Here is a 23,916-nt window from a genome sequence, read left to right as displayed (position 1 = left end):
ACAACATTTAGTTGCCAAAAAAACTCAAAACCTAAAAGAGCAGCATATTTATTGCTGTATATGCCTGACTGTGGTACAATAGAGTTTCAATGGGCTTTAGATATACTAAACTGTAAAAACCTGTGTTAAGCACTCAAACCGTTATGTTGCATCTTACCCAGACCATAAGCTTTTTCATAGGTTCTCTTTTACATTACATTGTTTCTTCTGCAGTTACAGCTTGGGCTGAATACATTGGTAGTAGTACATTCCCCATTTTTACTGAGCTGAGAATTATCTGGTGTCCACAATTCTTTCTGGTGATGTTATGAGAAAATACATAAACCTACACCACCAATGTCCTCCTTTCCCACAAGAACTTCATTCGAATTCTGATAGACTACTAGGTACAAATATTACAGGACTCTGAACTGCCCTATATAGATGTCTTTTACTCGCCCTTAATACATTCATCATCTCTCACTTTAGTAGAACTAAAGCTCACAGAAAATACAACTGTTTTGGAAAGCGTCATGTGAACAGGTATGTATTTTAGAATAAAAAAGCACCCATCAAGACCCTGGAGTCTGCCCACTGCACAACTTCTGGAAACACTGCTAGTTCTGCTGCAGAGGGGAGCCAGGTAAAAGTTGGTAAGTAGTAGCCTCCAGCCGTGGATGGGAGCCTCTCCAGTGATGGGAAGCTAACACGTTTCCTGGAGTACTCCTTCACTGTGTCGATTTTGACTCTTCTGGTGTGTGTGACCCATTAGGGCCAAGCTTCGCAGACAGATTTAGTCACGCTGTAGTGCAATCTAAATTCATCAACAGCTAAACAGGTTTAGTTAGGTTTGGGTCATCTCAAATCAAATATACCATTAGGGCTGTATACATTTATAAGTAGCATTAAATATTTGAAAATGCAATATTTAGAAAAGAAAAATCTGAAATAAAAGCTACTATTCTCTGATAAGATGCATACTTATCGGTAAGAAAGCCGAGTCTATTCCGGCTTTACTGCAAACGATGCTCCTGTTATAGGTAGAACCTGCTGGTCTGTGGCTTTTGCATCTCTTGCAGACCCGTGCATTGAAATCTCTTTCCTAGTGCTTAGCTCTGGCCCAGCTCACTTCAGAGTTTGGTGTGCTCCAACCCACCGTTACACATTAGCATACCTTGTACTGTATTTGCTAAGGATGCATTGATACTACCAATACTGGGCCTTTTCACAAGTACTCGTGAAAATGCCCTGATACTAAGTGCCGATAACAAGGTTTTAAATTCCCTGCACAGCATCCTGAGACCCCACAGAGCCTACCTAAGATCCTCTGCTGGTAACATCTGTCTGGCACCCCACAACACCATAGAGTATGTAGCTTCATATTATACTGCATTGACGTATAATGCATTGCTAGGATGTGTAGTCCTCTATAGCCAGATGTCATTCAGCATTGCTGTATAATGTATCGCTGGGCTCTGTAGTCCCTCTACAGCTTGAAGTCAGAGGCAGGACTACCATGGGTACATGTGTTTGCAGCAGTGACAGGGCCCTGGCACTTCACCACTTTCCTGAAATCATTAGTCTGTATTGTCTGAAATCATTAGTCTGTATTGTTTTAGAAAAAAATGTCAAAACACTAATAAAAGTATTTGTAACTGGTATCGGCAAGAGCTTGGCGTCAACTACCATCGTTCCAATTTTAGTTTATGTGCTGCCGTAGGTAGTTGATGCCAAGCTGTGATTTTACCTGCATGTCAGGCAACAGATTCCGGGTCAATGGAAACTAACAGCGCTACATGTGGCCGAATTACAACACACAACAAGCTATTGGGACGCTGTTGAACGAAAGGAATTGGAGACGGCAACCCGCAAATGCAGCAGTGCCGTCCGTCCGTTTTTTTACTACGGGCGGACGGCAAGAGGTTAAAGTGAAAATTGTTTTCTTGCCGACGGCTCCATAAAACAACGAGTGGTGGAGTGATTTGACTCCCTGAACCTATCCGATCTGCAACGTCACGGCACCTGTGAGTACCTCCATTTACACACTGTATGGTTAAATACTTTTTCCATGTGTGATAAAACTCCAGGCGATACTGTTTAGCAGACCTGGAAGGACTGTATCAATTGATGTTACGCCTGATGAGGCAACCTGCACCTTATCAACTTGTTTCACATCTATAGCCGCGGCTACAAAGTTACAACCATTCATATTACCCTCCTTGTGAACGAATAGACTTCCAAATCCAGCGGAGAAGTTTAAGCTATCAAACTGCCATCCCATAGCTTACTTATCTACTATATCTCATTCTGAGACACATTACACATTGCTGTCCTCTAGCGCTTTTTGCTCTATACATTTTTTTGAGCAGTACCGGTCAAACATATGCTGATCAGCTTGTCGCAGTATGCATGGTTTTTTTGGAGTGAGTGATTTGGTTGATTGACCAATTTAATAGGGTGTACTGGTGGTGGCCAGTAGGTGTGTGTTTTTTGTGAATCATTAGTTTTAAAATATTGAATACAATTTACATTTTTGTACCGTACCAGGCATTCCGATCCTCATTGCACTGCCTATTGATTTGACCCTCTTTTGGTCATTTCACCTTCTGTTTTATAGTTACCCACAGTAGAGGATTGTTTTGATTGCCCATGGTCGATTATACCCTCTGCACTTATGGTGAACAAAAAAAAAAAAAATGTTTAATTGTGGGTGTGGACTCTGGGTATCACCCATCTTTGTCCACAGAGCGCTGCTTCCCTGATATCCAGACAGGGGAGTGCACTCCCTGTATAGCTCACATGCACTTTTGAGGGACAGCACAGGAGCAGGGAGGAGAAATGAGGTGCAGCACAGCAGTGGCTAGCCACACATCTATCTCTTTCTATGGATGCATGTAGGTGCCAGCCAGCACACCAAAAGGTGGCTCCATGGCACCCTATAAGGGCATAGAACAACCTGCAAACAGTACCCAGCGAGAACAGAATTTTGAGAGAAAGAATGCCAAGCAAGCAAACGCTGAAAAAGAAAACCACCCTGAAAAGATGTAAGTGCTGAGGTCTGCAGCACTATGTTTTTTTTATGTCTGGATTGAAAGAGACTGTGTTACTTTATATAGGTTCTGGTAAAATACCTTTTTGTGTCGACATAACACTCATCAGTTGTCCTGGCTTAAATAAGGCATAATAACCATTTTTACATGACACACATTTCTAATGAATAGGCCTGTTAATATGTGATCAAGACAGTACAACTCAGGATGGGTTCAGAGCCACTTTAAATTGTTCGGTTTCTCTCCACAGATTACATTTAGCCATTTTCAGTAGCAAAGAAATTTGATACGCAAAAAGAAACAAATTCAACCGCATCAGTCTTACAGTCTTCACCCAAAGAAAATCTGCACATTGCTGAAGATGGTCATTATTGTGCCATACTAGTCTATGTCCCAGGGCCTGCTCTTGGTATGTGAATGGATCCACAGTGGTCAGATAAGAGCCGGAATTATTTTTTCATCGATCCAGTGAGCGCTTCTGAATGGCTTCACAGCAGGCATTTCTGAGCAGATTGATCACACTGCGCGGGTCATCACTTTTCATAACTGCACTGCCAGATACGATCATATTTGCTCCAGCCTGTTAAAAAATATGACATTATTAGTAAGTCAACATGTGGGACATATGCTAACAACTTTCCCAGTACAGGTAAGGGGGCCATAAGAAACCAGATCAAAAAGCCACGCCATTCATTTTATTTTAATTATGGAAGATTATTAAAAATGATCAGTGTAGTGAGGTATTACAGAAGGATTCTAACACCATGACTACATGGCCACTATTGACTTCAATGCTCCGCCCCTGAACGCAGGCCGACTTGCGTTTCAGAGGCCGAACGCTCTGGAACGCAGCTTTTGTGGTGTGAACCGCCCTTAGGCTGGACTTACACCAGTTTTTTCCAGCAGAGCCCCAAGGCAATACAAGGAAATTTACCTGGTTTTCAAAGGGCTCAGTTCTAAAAAGAATTTAAAAAATGTATACAGTGTAATGTGCTGGAATAGGTGCATCAGCACTGTGCCTGGTAACGTGCACCAGCAGCTGGGCGTTGTAGCCCTAACTGCTGATGTAGCCAAGGTTATGTATACACTAAAATGGTATGCAGCTGAGGGTGAGGGAGCTGGAGAAGGATTTGGGAATATTGGTTAAAAGCAAGCTTAGCAGTACAACTCAGTGCCAATCACCAGCTGTATAGGACAGCAAAAAAAACATATTTGAAAACCGTACCCTTTTGCTTGGCTTTATTAAACAATTTAGCATTTTAACCCTTTCACTGCCAATAATATGTACTACACAGCATGGCATTGAAAGGTTTAAAACAAGTTCACGGCAGCCATGAGCTTGTTTCAGAATTTACGAGCAGAGTCTATTAAGTAAACACGCCCGATCAATTCTATGGGCGACAGAAGTGGTACCTATAAGCCCCTTTGTGATAGCAATACAGTCAAGGTAAAGAAAAACCCAGTAAAATAAATACATAAACAAAATTAAAGGCGGGAAATTAAGTGAAAACATGCAATATACACACAATACAATGTAATCTGCTATAATTACATATATGTATCAAACTATTTCACTTCAATTTTGTCCGTAGAGCTTTGTCCCGTGCCCTGCCTGCACTTTTACTGTTCTTTCTGCCTGGAAACTTGAGAACGTCCATGGCATCCAAAAAGCGTCCCTTTAGGTCAAAAGCGGTTTTAGACCAGCTAAAAACAGCGATAGTAAATTAGAATCACTTGCAGTATTGAGCTATAGCGATTCGTTGGGAAATTCGTCATCAGACACTGAAAGTGACGATTCTGCGACCGTGATGTGCGAACTTGGTACTCTATTGACTGTGGTATGGATCAGGCAGCGCCCCCAGAATTCCTATTTACTGGACCATTTTTTTATTATTATATTATCATTTCTTAGATTTATTATATTATAATTTTTAAATTTCGTGTTTCAAACTTTATCATACCCGGGATGTCTACTAGACTCTTGTTTGGACAGATTTAGGTGAGTTATTCCCCTAAGATTTACGGGCCTACAATATAAAACAACAAATTTCCATGCAAAACAATGTACCGCTTTGGCATGCAAAAATACTGCATAATCATACCGCCAGGGAGGTTAAAGGCCTGACATAAAACATTATTAGTCTGTCTATAACCTTTCATATTTTTACCTCAGCACATCTGTGTATATTGTCTGGTCCAACACCACCATCAACCTCTATATCCAGTGAAGGGAACTGTGACCTTAACCACTGCACCTGCAGGGGAGAGTACAAACAGAAAAAAAGCAGTAGTAGCAAGAAACCATAGGATCAACCATGGAACAGTGAAACAATGCCTGTAAAAATGGGTAACATGATGCAAAATAAAGAATTGCAAAACATGGTAACAAGAGAACCTGTCAGGCTTTTCATAGAAGAAAACAGAAGGTTTATATCTCAAACAAGGTTGTCAGTTCAGTGCACGGAATGTTACAAGCACACTGGGTTTTAACAGGATCAGCTGACATTTTTATGTACTTGCAGAAAATGTACTTGCCATTAAAAAATAAAACTAATGAAGGAACACATCCACTGCAAAGCTGCAATATATAAAATATCTATTTTTGTTCTCAGATGCGCTTTTATTCCTTGCCTAACAGTCCCAGCACTTCAGAACAAGCAATGTTACAAGTAATAGATAGGACAAATTCTGCGGTCATAATTATGAAGGAGGCATCACCTTGTGCACAAAAAAGTCCAATACCTAGAGCCATTGATACATTGCAAAACATGACCCACTCTGAATGAGGCCTTAGAGCTATAGGTTTTTTTTTCATCATCATTTATTATGGTAAGTTTTTGCTTTCCTTTAATGCTCTCACAAAGGTCAATTTGGAAGGCTTGTTACTCACTGCAAATGGAAATGTTTTAATGTCCCACAGCCTTGGATAAAAATGTACACATGCTCTGAAAAAATGGAATCTGAAAGTCTGATTCTGATTCATGGCTGTGGGGCAATAAGCACAATTCCTAGACAATTTTGATTTATAAGGTCCACTGTGATGTGCTAAATTACAGCTGAATCACAATCTCTTCCACAGGGCAATCTGGCAGGGCTGCAGAAGTAACAGGAAAACCAGCTATATACAGAACTAGAGAAGAAACTTCAGAAGTGGACCAAGTACAGCATCTTTCCACATTGACCTCCTCTTTCCCTTTTTATGTAAATTAGTAAGTGGCAGTTCATTTTACCTTTGGCATCATGTCATCCATGAACTTCTGACCTCCAAATCCAGGCTCCACAGTCATAACCAAGGCCATATCAATCTGACCTGCCCATGGTGCAAGAAACTCCACTGTAGTATTTGGTTTTATAGCCAATCCCACCTGTGAAAAGTGAAAAAAAAAAAAAAAAGGGAGGAGTCCTGTTAAAGTTGACCTATACCCCTTTCACAAAAAAAAAAAAAAATCACATGCTGATAAATCATCTTGCATTCATTAGTTAAAATGTTTTTGTTTTACTTACAATTACAGTAACGCCATTATTTTCGAGATTCAAGTAACCGGCAAAAAAAAAAAAGATAGGGCATAATATGTCCTCCATTTTTTCTGCCAGCTGCTTGATAGACATGTGCACACCAAAAAATTGTTAGCAACTAAAGTTATTTAGTTGCCAACAAAATCCTTTGTTTACATCTTGCTGCTGGCTGGCTGCTAGATTCTGCTGTGGGCAGATGAATGTACACAACGGGGAGCAACAGCCAGCCTGCTATTGGCTATTTCAAATTTCAATAGCCAATAGCTTCCCTCAGGTCTGCCCCTCTGCTCGGCGGACACCAAGCAACCAGAAACTAAAGTTATACGACATACTGCACTGGTGATGTAACCCGGGCCTCACAGATGCACTAGTGGCTTCCTGGGAAAGCTCATCTGTAAACTATAAAACCTCCCTTAAATGTGCAATGTCGCATGTTCCAGGAGGCAGACCTAGAGTTCCAGGAAGTAAAGGGAGATGGATTTATCTGCCCCTATTGAAAATGGCTACTGTGAGAAGAATGGGAAGGAAAAGAAATATAAGCTAGGCAAAGAATAATAACCCTGCAATTACCTATAAGTATCTTTTTGTAGATTGCCATTACTAAATATTTTTAAAGCTGCCTTTGTTGTCACTTTTTAGGAAAAGGGTGAAGTTCCTCTTTAGGACATTGCATTAGACATTGTAAAACTACAAAATGATATTAAAAAGGAGAAGTATTGGGAGAGTAAAATGTACTCTTCCCAAAACTTAAAACCGGCGTGTGGCACTGCAGCTGTCACATGCTGGCTCTATATACCAAAGAGGTGAGCAATCACGAACCGATGGAACCCTCAGCTCAGGGCTTCTCCCTGCAGAGTGCAGTAACCGACAGTCACCACTCCCTGCACGGATTTCCCCCCTCTCCTCTCTGTTCCTCCAGTACTTATTGGGAGGAATAGACAGGGGAGGGGACGGCAGAGCCAGCAGTCAATAAGGCACTGGGGTGGATGCCGACAAAATTATCGTGATCGTGTCCGGCTGCAGTGCAGCTCTGTGCGGTCACAATGTGCTACTGAATTTCTTAAGAGTTAAAGCGTGTATGTACTTTTGGCCACCTTTCACCCCCCAAGAGCTTTCTCGCATAGTTTAAAAATCTCTCGGGTAGAGATTTACTGCCCAGCACACCCAGGATAAGAAAGTGCATGACCATACACATGTGATGGGCTCAGCGATACAGTACAACTAATACTGCTGCATCTGAAACAAGTGTGAGGGCAGAAGTATGGGTTGCAAGTATGATGGAGCTGGAATTTGTTCACAATGACTGGACCTGTGCACGCAAGCAATAAGACTGCATCTGAGGTATATGTTTTATGGCTAGCCACGATGAGGGGACACAGTTGGGTGGGCCGTGGGAGACAGGGTGTTTACAATTGAACATTTATCTTAAAAGGAAAACTACTTTTTGTGCATATTCTGTGGCTACCATTGTCCCAGCAGGATAAACAGAAAACTAAAAGGAACTTCCTTTACATAAAGACATTAGTGTGCGTTTCTCCCACCTCAGAGTCCCTGCTTTTATCTACATTCAGTTGGTCTGCTGAAGATGCCATTAGGATGAATGAGCAACCCATCTTCTGAGGGCTCCCTCTAGCCCTTGGATCAAAAGACTGGCTGAGCAGAATTAGTACGTACATACAATATATAAGACATACACATGTATTTTAACCAGGTGTTTAGAGTTACGTCTGGAGCTCAGCTTTAAAGTGTATTTTCACTTGTGCAGCCAAAATTAGGAAAGCAAATATTTTATGTTTGTTACATGCTACCATTCACACAACAGAACTGAAAAAGAAATAAAAACTGCTGCCTTCATTTTTAAGTGCTTTATATTTGCTTAAAAATCATATGTAGCATCTTTTCTGTTAGCTGTACTGTTAAGGAGGGGGCTGTGGGAAGTTATGTTTACTATAATTAACCCTGTCTGCACTGTGCTGGCAGAACTCAACAGTTGTAAACTAGGATTTGAACACTGTCTGTCCTAATAAAGGGTTAAATATTTAGAAGCATTTTAGTTTCAAACTGCACAGAGTAACCTGGAATCAGCACAAAAGCCTTGAGCAAAGCTAGAAACTAAAACATACAGGGTTATTCATAAAAGGGTGAAGAGTTTGGAGAAGGCAGGAGAAGGGAACAATCTAGGACAACATAGCTGATTTGGAAAGATTCTGCAAATTCAGCTCACTTTACAGTTCAGCTATGTTGTCCTAGATGGTTCACTTCTCCTGCCCTCTCCAAACTCTTCACCCTTTTATGAATAACCCTGTAAGATCTTTTTTTATTATTATTATTAGGTATGCGGTGTGAATGGGAACACACAGCAGATCCAAGTTGGTAACCTCACCTTTTTCTGCTGCAGCTAAGCAATAGGACCTGGTCACCTTCCACCCCTGCCTGTGAACTGCTTGGCTTTTAGTAGGTGCCTACACAATAACACCAGAAGCATGCGACTATTGTGTCAGCCCCATACAAGACAAGCAGTGGTAAGCAATGTTGAACACAAACATTATGTTTAAATATTTGCAGTCAACTTTTTCAGACCTGCAATGTAGACAAAAGTTAACATTATCCCATAATAAGGACTGACCTATGTGCACTAGCCTCATGTCTCACTCACCTTCATGCCACTTTCTCGTATGTCTTTAATGAGAATTCCGGGGTTTTCTGTAGCCTCCAGGTGAAAGGTGTACTGATTCGCACCGGCAGCTGCCATAGGTTTCACCCACTGCTCTGGCTTAGCCACCATCATGTGCATGTCTTGTCATTGTAAAAAGAAAACATAGGATCCAGTTAGTTTAAAAAGCTATTTCAATTACTTCACTAGTTTATATTAAAGGAGAACTATGAGGTGAGTGAAAATCAATGAAACTGTCACACGTCAGCTCAATAGATCGGGAAGTGAGCGAACACATACCGCTCGCTCACGTCTCGATCATCTCCCTGCAGAGATTCCACACCTCCCCGCTCTGATCCTCCAGCGCTGACAGGGAGGGTACAGCTGGCTACCCCTCTAGATAGGCAGAGCCAGCTGTCACTCACGCAGCTGGGTGGATCTCGACCAGGGGAGGCAGAGCCTCACTTAGTGTTATGCAGGAAAAAACTGTTAGCTTAAGCTGACAGCTTTTTCTCCATTCAGATCGGTTTCTATGAGGTTACACAGCAGGGAAAGCCTCCCCGCTGTGTAACCTGTCATGGATGGAGCGCTGCCTGTTAATTACAGTCAGCGCTGCATCCGGCTTTTGACAGATAGATAGGTTACACAGCAGCGGGCTTCCCCACTGCTTGTGTAACCTAATTTGGTGAAGCAAGAGCTGTCAAAGCCTCTAATCTGTGTTAGAAGCGTGAGCTCTATGGATGGCTTGGAACAATGGCAAAGCGCCATTGGTCCACGCTGTCCAATTAAAAAAAACCAAAACACAGAGGCCATCGATCTCGATGCCTCAGCAGTAACGAGCAAGTGAGGGACAGGGAAGCTCTTCCCTGTCTCCTCCCTTCCTCCCCCAGATGCCTCACCCAGCCCAGAAGGCACCGCACTGATCTCGACAGCATTGTCGGGATCCATGTTGGCTGCGGCGGTCTCCGTATACTGTGAGCTGTAGCTCACTATATACTAGCGTCCTCCCGTGACCCAAAGCTCAGTAGATGTCCTCTCGTGACCCTTAAAGGAGAACTATGAGGCGGGTGCTTTTCACTCACCTCATAGTTCTAGCCGACCTGTGACAATGAGACTGTCACAGGTCGGCTCAGTAGATCGGGAGGTGAGCGAACACATACCGGCGTTCGCTCACTTCTCGATCCTGTCACAGCTCTCTGCCGTGACAGGAGAGTGGCTGGATTCCCCCCTCCCTGATCCACCAGCGCTGACTGGCGGAACGGACAGGGGAGGGGGCGGGTACAGCTGGCTCTGCCTCTAGATAGGCAGAGCCAGCTGTCAGTCACGCAGCTGGGCGGATCCCGGAATAATTGTCGGGATCCGCTTCAGCTGCGGCGTCTCAGTATACCGCGAGCAGCAGCTCGCGGTATACTGAGCTTAGGGTGACGGGAGGACGCTAGTTTGTGTCCTCCCGTTACCCTAAGGAGAACTATGGGGAAAACCACTTACCCCATAGTTCTCTTAACTTTAATTATACTCCCTGCTCTGTGCACTCCAGTATGAAATATGATAGTAGATCTACAACATGTATTGAAGACATATGTAACAATTGTTAAAACTGTGGACTTTACCAAAGAATGGGTCGTTTCCAAGTTGCTTGCGTAGGCATTCTACCACCGGATGTCCAAATGTGATGTTAGGAACAAAATGTCTGAAACAAGAAGGAGAGCATTGTAAATTCAGAGTACCACAAACAAGTTTTTTTGTTTTTTTTATTACACTATTGCCTATGCTGTCTCTTCACTTTCCTCTTACCATATTTAACCTACATTGTTATCAAAATGATGTGCTGTATTTCAGGGAAACCTGTAGGGAGAGATATTAGTAAGCGTCCATGCTGCTCTCCTTCTGATTTTGGGTGAGGAAAAAAAAAAAAAAGAGAGCAAGTTAGGTCAGTACTCCTGGTCTATATACTTGTGTAAGCCACTTGACCAGAATGACAACCAGACAACTAGCATTTGCAGGACAGTTCAACAAGTAAACTCCACATTCTCTTGGTATAGACAGATATTATTTAACAAATAGCATGGTGCATCTACATTTCTGAGGAAAGACCTTGGTGACCGGCTGCTCGGACACTGTATATTGCATAGTGGGAGTTAGGGAGAAGGTCACATGTTCCCCCATACATAAAGTAATAGATATTTCCAAAGGGCTTTGCTGTAACTCAGGGAAGCAGAAGAGCATGGTGGATGCAAGTATTAGCAGTAGAGGAGTTGGGTTTTAAAGAGAATTTTTGACATTGTCCCGAATAGGCAAAGTGGCAGATTTACGTTAAAGCCGTAGTCTTTTTTTTATGGCTAGTTATGTGTAATTGTGAGTGCATCGAATCTCCTGCAGGCTGCTACTTGTAAAGATCCGCCCCTTCATGCCACCAGATATTTCCCTGAGTGGCTAACTTCCGGTGCATTACGCGTTAACAGCAGCGATGGGTAGCGTAATAGAATTCAGGTCCTCGCCTATCCTTTTATGCCCTCTCCTCCATTTAGAGAACCTGTACAACTATTTTCCCACAATGCATCACATTCTGAGAAATAGCTACTACCTTACAAGCTGATTGGGCCTCCAACTACTTTCTCTCTACATTGGAATTACAGTATTTTGAAGCTTTTTGCCTTGACATTGATAAATTGCTTAGGTTGTTTTTATGTGGTGGGTGTTTTTTTTTTAAATGTTAGAGAACTATGGGGTCAGGGCTTTTCCCCATAGTTCTCCTAAGGGTAACGGGAGGACACAAACTAGCATTCTCCAGTCACCCAAAGCTCAGTATATAGCGAGCTACAGCTCGCGGTATACTGAGATGCCGCAGCCGGGACGGATCCCGACAATACTGTCTGGATCCACCCAGCTGTGAGTGACAGCTGGCTCTGCCTATCTCTGCCCCCTCCCCGGTCCGCCAGTCATGAGGTTTGGACAGGGGAATCCCTGCAGGGAGCCGTGAGTGACAGTCACGGCTCTCTGCAGGGACAAGATCGAGGAGTGAGCGACGGTATGTGTTCGCTCACTTCCCGATCTATTGAGCCGACCTGTGACAGTTTCATTTCATTGTCACAGGTCGGCTAGAACTATGAGGCTGAGTAATTTTCACTCGCCTCATAGTTCTCCTTTAAATATAAAGAGGGGGGGTTAACTGCTCATTTTGGTCTAGTGATGAAAATAAAGGTAATATACTCACCCGATTCTCGGTCCTGTCTTGCTGTTAGGCTGGTCTCCGCAGCTTCTCCCCCGAGCTCCGGCAATCTAGGGATTTGTGACGACATCACGTCTAATACAAGCGCATTTGAGGTGAGGCCACTGAGGGACATACCACAGCCGGAGCAGAGAGAGGAGGCGAGCGGTCACTGCCGCAGGACCGAGGATCAGGTGAGTATTTCTTTTATCTTCACTCCTAGACCAAAATCTGCTGATGGGCACAAAGTCAAGTGGTGACCCATCCCAAACACATCCACAACACAATTTGGGTCCCGTCTTATAGTGTAAAACCCTGGTGTACGTCAAACCAAAAACATTTTTGTCTTCGTTTGGGAGCAGGAAAGGATGAAAGCCCTTGTCTGGCTTTTACTGCCTTCTGGGGCTCCGTTAACCAGGAAGGAAATAGGGGACACAGCAGAAAAAAAAACCTGACCGGATTCTTGCCTTCCCTAAATCTACTAGTATTTGTTGGTGTTGCTGATGGAGAGTTCACCTCATTTCCTGTCAGGTAAGACAGACGAGACCAGAAAATAAGGGAAATCTCTAACGGAGCCCACAGATAGCAGTGAAAACCTTACAGGGGTCTAAACCTTCCAAACTCTATCCAAAATGAACAAAAAAAAAAATCTTTGGCTTGACATAGACTTTTAAACGACATTTTCAAACTTAAATTGGTTGGCCAAGGGGTGTTAGGCACTGCCATAGACAGGACATTGTCACCCGTTTTGGCTTACAATTATCACAAGCCTATGCCATCTTAGAGAGACCGTCAATGGGAGGCTGCTGTTGCTATGTGCTGGCACCTCATACAACTAGCATTTTATCCATTTATCAGAACCATACTAGCCGGTTACCTGTCATATGTCCTCAAAGCATCACAGAAGGAAGTATGCATCAATACATCCAGAAGAACAAACATTCCATTGTTAAAAGCAGATGATACAGCACGTCCATGACAAACTGCGCCAGTACGACATTGTCTTTTCTATACTACTTGCATAGACCTTCACTAAACAGCCAGTTGAAAGTGTGAGAAGCATATGACTGGAAACTGCTCTATTATGTTACATACTCCATGTCTCCTTGTCTAATGACCCATTTCCATTTATCCTTATTACCATGGCACATCCGGAATACACCAGTACAAAAAAACCTACTCTGAGCATATATGTCCATTTCAAACTGATCATTTGTAAATGTGGTTGAAGCATCTGTAAAAAGACCATACAATAGTCCAGGGCTGGACAAATCCCGGGACCAAGGTGGCCATTGTGCCTTAAAAGTCACAGCTGGCACCTAACTTTTGAGGTTCTCTCTAGTTGTTGTCAATTGAGCTGGCTCCTAAAAAGGAAAAGATCCTGCTGGCTCCTGGATTGGACAGACTGGCGCCTGAATTCCATATTCGTTTGTTCGCCCCTTCAATAGTCTGATATGCTTTAGGTTTTTTTTTTTACCACTAACTCTCTAACATAACAGGACCAGTGCTCAAAGCTGTTTTTTAACATCTCTTCTGAAAAGGATCTGTAACATTTTAAAATATCTAGTTTGTAGCAGGTTATGATGTTTTCCCAATACAGACGCTCCTCGGTTTCTGGAAAATCCATTACCCGAAAATATTGTATACTGAGTGTACTTGTGTACTGCGGCGGCCAGCAGCAGACAGTACACAATGGGAATCAATAGCCAGACTGCTATAGGCTATTTCAAATTGCAAAAGCCAATAGCAGGCTGGCTATTGAATCCACGCCCACTAAGAGGACAAGTGGACCTGAGAGAGAAAGTTCTCTCTTAGGTCCGCTCTACTGCTCAGTGGGCGGGTGCAATAGCCAACCTGCTATTGCAATCTGAAATAGCCTATAGCAGTCTGGCTATTGATCCCGGCTCTTTACATTCACCTGCCCACAGCGGTAGCGAGCTGTCAGGTAAATGGGGAAGCAGTGCGCCTTGGGGCTGGTTGCTTGAGAGTTATTAACTACAAGGAGGAGTTTTAACCTATAAGAAGCGCTATGAGACACAAGGGTCTGAACACGGAGGTGAGAGGCTTATTTATCGGAGCACTGGTGTTTTTTATGAGCACTCCAGCAAAAAAATACACAAGAAATTACAAGAACGGGCAGAGTGACGCACAAAGAAAACTAAGACAACACTTTTTTTTCTTTGAGAGAGAGCTGCCTGCTTTTAATGAATTTATGAACACTTTGTTTCAAAATATGCGTTTTATATACTGGCACAGGACGTTTGCTACTTTATTAGTCATTTGGCGTTTTTTTTAGATTATCACCTTGTGAGTCACACAAACAGTTGACTAGAAGATTTAATTTTGAAAATATATATGCTCTTTCTTTCACTGTAGTATTGTTCACTATAATATTTGGTTTTTGCACATATTATTTGTTTACTTGTTGGGTGATAGCGCCGCTTCACATATTTGGATGATATATCCCAATATAACCTTGGTTCTCAACTGGTGGGTCGTGACCCAAAAGTGGGTCGCCACATGCCTTTTACTTTTCTAAGTGAGAGGCTCCTCAGCCTCCTCCTAGCGCAGCACTGTCAGTTCTTGCGCGACAAACAGCCATTTAAAATCTGCTGCCTGGTGCAGTGTCAGCACGAGGTGGGATGGACTGGGGCTATGGCCATGAGGAGTGCATCCATACGTACAGCTCCCTCATGTGTCCTGTAGAGGTGCCTGGACCAGAGTAATAAAGAGTTATGGACACCGGCACTCCAAAGTAGAAAAACGTCTTTTATTGACGCATCATGCAACAATACACTTATTGCAGCGTTTCGGGGCCACACAGGATCCCCTTCATCAGGCAGAACAAGTGAACATTACAAACAGATATGGACAAGCATTTATACACATCCTTGTATGTGAGGAGACCAATACCACTGCCCAAAAGTGATCCAATGATGTCATTTCCCGCCAAAATTCAAAATACAGTGTTGCTGTATGCATAGAAAGATTGCTCAAAACATAATTCATGGGTTGTGTCGTGTTAATGCTGCTAAGTCTGGGACCAGAGTAATGTCACATTCTGGTTCCTGGCACCTCTACAAGGCATGCAAAGGGAGCTCTACATGCAATGCACCTATGGATGAAGCTCTGTCACAGAACAGCAGCCCACAATGGACCCTAGGCTGAGGATCAACTCCAGTTCTTGTAAGGTATGGAGACTGGGTGGATCTTTTGAATGGTACCCCAAACGCACCTCCCACCCGCAGTTCGATCGCTCGAAATGCGCGGGACCACAATATTGTGCGTTCCATTGCAGTGCGACTTGGGTCGCGACTGAATGACCGAGGACAAATGTGGGTCCTGAGGTTACACAGGTTGAGAACCACTGCAATATAAGATTATAGCGCCACCTAGTGGCAGACTAAACTTTCCTTGTATAAAGCTGGCCATTCCCTGCTAGATATTTTCATACAAACTGCGGGCTGAATGAAAAGAAATAACAGATTCCTCCAGCAGCGCTAAACAGCATGAAAGGACGAATCTCCTGCTGGGCTATTGTATTCTGACAGCGGTAGGAGTGCCCATCAGAATACCCGAACAGTGACGGCAGCTGATTGTTTGGCCAAAAGATTGGTTGCACATCCTGATCTTTCTGCCCCCCTCCCGAAGTGACCGAGGCGGCCGCCTCTTCTGTACACTCCCTAGCCCGGCTCTGACTAGAACTACGAGTTGAAGTGGTGATCGGTGTTGAACTGTGCACATAGCGGATACTCGCAGGTGTAAGGGTACAGCAGGACACTGATTGTGATCAGTCACGTCTCAATAGTGTTTCATCTTTTCTTCTCTGGGACATTTCAACAAGGAATCTGATTGGTCATTAAGAGTGACTACACTTGTATTCCTTTTTTTTTTTTTCTTTCTTTCACAAACGTTTTATTGTTTTCAGGTAGACATCAAATCAAAAAGGAAGCATATGTAGTTGTGCTGACGCAACAGCGAGTGTACATCAAGGATAAAGCAGAGGGGGGAAGTATAAAGTATATATAGACTCTCTTGGGTCAGGTGGGCACCATGGAGGACGATCAAAAAACCTAGAAAATTAAAATTCCTATTTTCTTTTCTAGGTTTGGAGCTCAGAAGTCCACTGTGTGGCTACATGACTTTCACATGCAATGCCGGAAGGGACGGGATCAGAACCTTTGTTGTCATGATTTGTAACTACACAAAACACAATCAGCCCTAATAGGAAAACACAATAAACGTCTATGTGTCCTGAGTTACACCCGACAGTTCCTTCCTTCTACTGAGAGGTTACACATCAGGGTGTGCACATGACACTTGCTCAACCAATCCGGAACATATTTGGTAACTTTAGTGTATGTTATGCAAATAGTGTTTTGTTTTTTTTACTTTCAAATCGAGTAGGGATTGGTTAAAGCGCACAATCTGTTAGATTGCAATGTGTATGGAGAGTTTAGGTCCATCATTTTTTTTTTCATAGCCATGACCCATTGGTGAGATTTCCTTTTATTTCCTGTCCCAGAGACACAGCAGGAAGTAAGGGAAGATTATTCTAAAGAGACTTCATTGCAGAGAAATCACTTCTGTAGTCGGCTGAGAAAGCAACACTTCAGGGGCTGATGATCTCTTGTGTTCCCTCCCACCGGCCTCTATGTCACCACTAATTCACAGTCGCGGATGCCCCTCTCGGTCCGCGTCCGTCCAGTTTTTTCCTCTATCTCACGATGGAAGTCAGATGTAAACGGACATGTATCCGTTTACATCAGATTACCCCCAATCCGGTACGATCGGGTCTGGTGAAACATCTCTGATCCGTTTGCTTTTCCGGACCTGGCCGGAGTCGGGGGTAGCCGGGTGTGAACGGACGTACGTCTGATTACACATGACTGACCACAGACTAGCACTATGCATCCAATGGGGTCCGCTTGAAAAATTGATAGGTGGACCTGATCGGACCTCCCGTGTGAAAGGGGCCTCACTCCGTATATCACGCTTTGGCAGCGACCCCCTCCCCCCTCCAAACGTGTCCACTACAGTCAATGAGACCGTGCTGTAACTGCGTGCCAACCACCCGCCCAGCCTTTCAGGATCCACCGTAGCTCTCTATCTCAGTAATCTTGTCCTGACATGTGACACAGAGAGCCCTCTGCCGGCTCCTCACCAGACACATAAACTTGTACAGTCAGCCAAGCCAAGCATACAAGAGGCGATCACCAGCTCCTAGTACTTTTGCAATGTCTTTATTGAAGTGTCACACCTCAGCGTGTTGCACGGCATTGTGCTGTACCGTGTAAAAACGCAGACATGTAGTTCATGGCACTTCAATGCAGCTTCAAGCCCGTGACACACTGCACGCAAAGCCGTGCAGAGCGAAGCAAAGCTGTCCGGCACGGAGCTTTGCGTGCAGTGTGTTGAGCTGAGTGCAGGCAGATGATTGACTGCACCCTCCGCCAATCGGCTCGTGCGTAACAACCAGCCAGATGTCGCGTTTATACGCGCGAGCAGATTGGCTGAAGATTACATTTTTCATCTCGCCGCGCTCAGCTATGTGAGCTCTCGCAAGCTGACGTCCCGGGGAGAAAATTACATGACACACTGCTCGCGGAGGCAGCGCGCCGCTGCTTCGCGTGCAGTGTCACAGTCTTCATGGTGTTAACAGGGCACATAGACAACAATTGCCTTTGTTGTACGCTGCAGATCGATGCACCCGATGTGAATGAGCCTTAGGCTTGGTTCACACTGTTGCGCTGTGGCAAAGCGTGCACTAGAGTGAATATTACCAAATCTCGAAAAAATAGCATGTTTTGCACTTTGATGCGCTGCCATTCATTCATATCACCACAACCCACCTTACCAACAGGCATGTGCTGCAGGGCACAGTAACACAGGACTAGACAATCTCGACACTGCAGCTGTTGTGGAACTACAAGTCCCATGAGGCACTGCAAGACTCTGATAAGACAAAGGCATGACTCCCAGAGGCAAAGGCTTCATGGGATTTGTAGTTTCACCATAGCTGGAGTTCCAAGGTTGCCTACCCCTACACTAACATATTGTAGTGCTCAAAGTTAGAAAAATAGTACATGCACTTTGTGTGATTTGGTGCAAATGAATGCACTGCCTTACCGCAACACATGTTAACGTACGGAAAAACATGCATGCGTTATCGGAGCACTACAGTACGAAACATGACTACTACATGTGTCTATGGCTGCAATGTAACCGAGTATGGGAGAGCACATGAGCTCTGATGTCAGGACACAGTCAGTACAGGAAGCAGCGCTCTGGTCAGTAAACACAGCATGGCACTGGCCGCACACACAGCCCCTCACCCGTCCATCACATCCAGGTGCAGGTAGTCAGCCCCGCTCTGCAGCATACGGTCACATTCCGCCGCCAGACGGGACAGATCGCTGTTCAGGATGGACGGACCAATCTTGCAGCCGGACGACATGATGAAAATGTGGTCACTGGTGGCAGCGCCGTAAGGACCCGCCCATGTGTGCAGGGGCGGCGCACGGCATCATGGGAGGTGTAGTTCAGCGCGCCTCAGAGAAGCTGAGCATCAATTTCCCGACATGCCTCGCTGTACTCGCGCAGTGGACGCACAGGTCCGAAAAGCTGCAGATATATGTCCACTGTGGCAATGACTGTATAATCATTCCTCAATGTACATTTACAAACAGTCTACCTCCTGGTCTCGACCTTAACCACTTTGTTACCACAGCAATTTATTAATTTTTTGCACATACTGTAAAAATCTGAGTTTATGGCTCAGAGCTGTTTAACATCTCGCAAACAATAACATATTTTCGGAAAGCAGAGGCCCTGTGCAATAAAACAAAAAGGTTGTCACAATTTTAATGCTTCACAATATTTGCGCAAATGTTTACTGAATCAATATTTTTATTTCAAAACATACACAAGTGAATCAAACAATATAATACCCATTTTTTTGGTAAAATATAAAAGATGGGTTTGTGTCAGGTAAATAGATGCAAAACATGTCAACCCTTAAAATTATGCACACCTGCGAAATGACAAGAAACTACAATACCAAAATTGCCCATAGGTGATGCTTTAAAGGAGAACTATGAGGTGAGTGCTTTTCACTCACCTCATAGTTCTAGCCGACCGGTGACAATGAGACTGTCACAGGTCGGCTAAGTAGACACATACCGGCGTTCGCTCACCTCTCGATCCTGTCACGACTCTCTGCCGTGACAGGGGAGGGGCTGGATTCCCCCCTCCCCGCTCCGATCCGCCAGTGCTGACTGGCGGAACGGACGGGGGAGGGGGCGGGTACAGCTGGCTCTGCCTCTAGATAGGCAGAGCCAGCTGTCAGTCACGCAACTGGGCGGATCCCGGCACAATTGTCAGGATCTGCTTCAGCTGCGGCGTCTCAGTATACCACGAGCAGCTGCACACTAAGCCTAGGGTGACGGGAGGACGCTAGTTTGTGTCCTCCCGTTACCCTAAGGAGAACTATGGGGTAAAGACTTAAACCCATAGTTCTCCTTAAAAAGCTCTTAGGCCCCATTCACACGTAGCGATTTTGCTTTTTTCTAATGGAGCCGGACGGAGAAGGTCGCGCTACCGTCGCTGGATCGTCACTGGAACATCGCCCCGAAAGTCGCGCTAGCCCGGCCGCTGCAAAAGGTATGTCGCTACGTGTGAATGGGGCCCAAGGCCCCATTCACACCTAGTGATGTGTGGATGTGCGTGTTCATGCATGTTCACGTGTGTTATTGATGTTGTTGCTGTGCATCAGCCCATTGAATCAGCTGCAAGGGTTCTGTGTTTTTTCCCGCACCTTTGTGAGCAATAATCGTGCGTACATGGGAAAAAAGCACTCATTTTACTGGCCACGTCTGAGGTGCCATTAACAAGTAATGGCACCACATGTACGTTGCACATTTTGAACACGTTATGTGGACAGGCACCAATGTGTGATCGGCAGGGATCCCAACCTGAAAGAAGCAATTTCAGGGACGTGTCCCTCTCATTTCAGGGAGGTGCCCTCTTTCCCCCCCCCCCATCCATGGAGGGGGGGTTAGGGGGGGCTGGGAGAGAGCACCCCCCTGATGGCAGATAGCACAGGAAAAAATAGCTTCTTTACTATCTGCAGGCTTTTTTTTTTTTTTTTAGTATTCTGACAGTTGCAGTCGTCAGAATAAAAAAATAAAAAAGGCATAAGAATGCATAGGTAGATTCCTATTGGCTACTTCACTTGGCAATAGCCAATAGCAAACTAGCTATTGCACACGCCCTCTGCTGCTTTCAATCACCAGAAAAGGACCTGATAGAAAAATTCAGGTCCCCCTCTGCTGATTGACAGCAGCATTGGGCGGGTGCATTAGCTAGTTTGCTATTGGCTATTGCAAAGTGAAATAGCCAATAGGAATCTAGCTATGCAATCGTATGCCTTTTTTTTTCTTTTCTGACTGACGGTCAGGCCGCCGCTCCCAATGTCAGAACAGAAAAAAAAAAGATCGCAGGGAAAGGCTTAATCTACTCGATCGAGCAGATAAACCTTTCCGGGAGGAAGTGTTTCTCTCCCGGGCGGCCAGAAGCCGATATCTAATAGCGGGAGACTCCCGGAGCATCCGGGAGAGTTGGGATGTCTGGATCGGGGACTTACTGCTCATTACTACAGAGTAACAGTGAGCGATGGCCCTACAATTGCTCTCCAAAGTTTACGGCAATATGTAACATGTGTGGTGCAATTGTCGTTTTTGCGTTTTTATATGTGTGTACATGCAGGTGAGGGGCTCTAAAGATTCTTTTTGGGGGTTTTTTCATGTCATTTAAATGTTTTTAACTTTTTTGACACTTAACTTTATTGCTATCACATAGAGGGCTAACATTTTAGCTCAACTACACTTGGATTTCTCAATTTGGGTGAGCCCCATTTCTTGGGGGGACCCCTGAGTTGTGGAAAACGGCCGAAGCCATCAGGCTCAAACAATGACTTCTCTGCTTGCTGAAGATTTGCATTCAGCTTTGAGCAATAAAGACTTGAGAAAGGTTCTAACCTCTCATCGCTCTATCTAAAACTGAAAAATAAAGTTTTGGCTTTGGATACACATTGAGGCAATAACATGTGACCTGCTCAGCACAGCTGCCTCAGGTCTCCTTTGCTGTCATTCCAAGCATGACAAATACTTCAAGTCCCCTTCCTGGCCCAGCTGCCAATGCGTCTCAATGGATCTAAAATCAAACCTACATCATTTTTACAGATGCAGCGCACCGCAATGCACAGAAATGTACTATAATAAATGGCACTGCAGTGCACTGTGCTATGTGAGTTGCATTAACATGTGTTGCCATGCATTACAGAAACTAGGATGTCCCGATACCATTTTTTCAGGACCAAGTACAAGTACTTTCCCTCCGCTACCAATTACAGATACTTTTTTTTAAAGGGACATGTGACGTTTTTTCTAAAACAATACAGACTAATGATTTTAGGGCAGTTTCTCATCAGGCTTGTGTACAGATCTCACCAGAGCTGTGTACGGATCTCACCAGAGCTGCGTACGGTTCTCAACAGGCTACCTACAGATCTCACCAGAGCTGCGTACAGATCTCACCAGAGCTGCGTACAGATCTCACCAGAGCTGCCTACAGATCTCACCAGGCTGAATACAGATCTCACCAGGCTGAATACAGATCTCCCCAGACGGAATACAGATCTCACCAGGCTGAATACAGATCTCACCAGGCTGCGTACAGATCTCACCAGGCTGAATACAGATCTCACCAGGCTGAATACAGATCACACCAGACGGAATACAGATCTCACCAGAGCTGCGTACAGATCTCACCAGGCTGAATACAGATCTCACCAGGCTGAATACAGATCTCACCAGGCTGAATACAGATCTCACCAGAGCTGCGTACAGATCTCACCAGGCTGAATACAGATCACACCAGGCTGAATACAGATCACACCAGGCGGAATACAGATCTCACTAGAGCTGCGTACAGATCTCACCAGGCTGAATACAGATCTCACCAGGCTGCGTACAGATCTCACCAGGCTGAATACAGATCTCACCAGGCTGAATACAGATCACACCAGGCGGAATACAGATCTCACCAGAGCAGGAGATATACCGGAGATATGGGTCCGGGCAGGCACTTTCAAAGACAGCTACTGCCAGGTCCCCACCAGGCTGCCTGAGGTTCCCACAAGCGCAGGACCTTGGGCAGCCGATCCAGTGTAAAAATGTAAAGGGTTGGTATCGGCCTTTAGTATCGGGGCATTGTCCCAAGTACAAGTACTCTGGAAATGCCCTGTATCAGCCCCTAGCAGAAACGTGTTACCACAATGCATATGCAGTGTGTAAATCCAGCCCTGTTTTGTGCTTAGCTTTGGTTGTGAGATTTTTCTTGGTGTCTTGTACATTCTTTCACACACTTCATTTTCCTTCCTTCTCCTCCTCTTTCTTCTACCCAAGAAATTGGTTAAATAAATTGAATAATTGGATATTTTTTTTTAATGAATTACTTTTTATATTTACCGGTATTCCACAATGCACATACCCGGTCTATGCCTTTTCATCAAGCCACTAGCAACCATCTGCTGCTTCTCATCTGCTGGGTAGCAACCAATGAGGATCAGCCACACACCATCTTTGGGACCTGTGCACAAAACAGGCTTTGCAACAAATTCATAAAATGTTTCTGACATGTACATGAATTTGTCACATTCAGGGACATTTGTTGTATGGTGGCGCAGTCACTCTTTTAAAGAGTGCATGCACCAGTCTTTTTGAATTCCAGAGACTGTGCTCCTGTGGACCTGTCCACCTATACAGGGTCTTGCTAGAATAAGCTGGCAGCAAGATCTTGCCAAAAAGTGTTCTGTATGCATTTAATGCTTTTGCAACATAACATTTGTACACTGTATAGCCCAAAGGTGCCCTATTTGTTGCTAGTGCACTAGGTGGCCAAAGCCACTTGCACCCTAGCAACAAAAGACACCAGACGACTTGAGCCAGCTGCATTCTAGCAAAGCACGACCCTAGGCCACTCCTGCTGCCTAATATCATTTGTTGCAAGGATGCAGGCAGCTCCATACAGTGCACTTTCCCTGTACCCATGTTAATGTTAGCACAGACATTACCAGCGTAAAATACAGTCCCATGCATGGCCTCTGGTGCAGAATTCTCTCTTTTTTATGGATTTTTACTCTATTTACGGATCTGAACACAGCGCTAGTTTACTGATCTTTATACACTGTTTGCATGGGCCCATAGAAAACAATACATCTGCATTCAGACAGAAATCCTCTCTACTAATAACAATGCAGCGTTTGTGGCAGTTGTCTGCATGAGCCTTTAATGAATATGTATTTCAGGTTCAGAAATACCCCTGTTGAAAATATTTTGACAGCCACAACATTTTAAAATAAATATTTATTTTTTATACAGCACATAGAGCATATACTGTATGTGAAAACATTTATGGATGTGTAACTTCTTTCCGAAAGACATTTGGCA

At 44.3% G+C, this 23,916-nt stretch overlaps 1 protein-coding gene across 2 annotated transcripts; it reads right to left on the bottom strand.

Moving 5' to 3' along the window:
* Positions 1–3,209: 3,209 nt before the first annotated feature.
* RPE (ribulose-5-phosphate-3-epimerase) lies at positions 3,210–18,995 on the bottom strand. Of its 2 annotated transcripts, XM_018565459.1 has the most exons (6): positions 18,742–18,993; positions 10,809–10,888; positions 9,202–9,341; positions 6,260–6,394; positions 5,198–5,284; positions 3,210–3,609 (listed from the first exon to the last, which is right to left on the bottom strand). In XM_018565459.1, exons 1-6 carry the CDS (start codon positions 18,861–18,863, stop codon positions 3,487–3,489), a joined length of 687 nt encoding a protein of 228 aa, XP_018420961.1. In that variant the 5' UTR covers positions 18,864–18,993; the 3' UTR covers positions 3,210–3,486. The 2 variants fall into 2 exon arrangements, with proteins under 2 accessions (XP_018420961.1, XP_018420962.1); XM_018565460.1 differs by lacking the exon at positions 5,198–5,284 and having other exon boundaries at positions 18,742–18,995.
* Positions 18,996–23,916: the final 4,921 nt, after the last annotated feature.

The sequence above is a fragment of the Nanorana parkeri genome, unplaced genomic scaffold (genome assembly GCF_000935625.1).
Source record: "Nanorana parkeri isolate BGI_ZX_2015 unplaced genomic scaffold, ASM93562v1 scaffold849, whole genome shotgun sequence".
Classification (NCBI taxonomy): domain Eukaryota; kingdom Metazoa; phylum Chordata; class Amphibia; order Anura; family Dicroglossidae; genus Nanorana; species Nanorana parkeri.
Note: the sequence above shows the minus strand (reverse complement) of the source record. Positions and strands in the feature narration are given on the sequence as shown.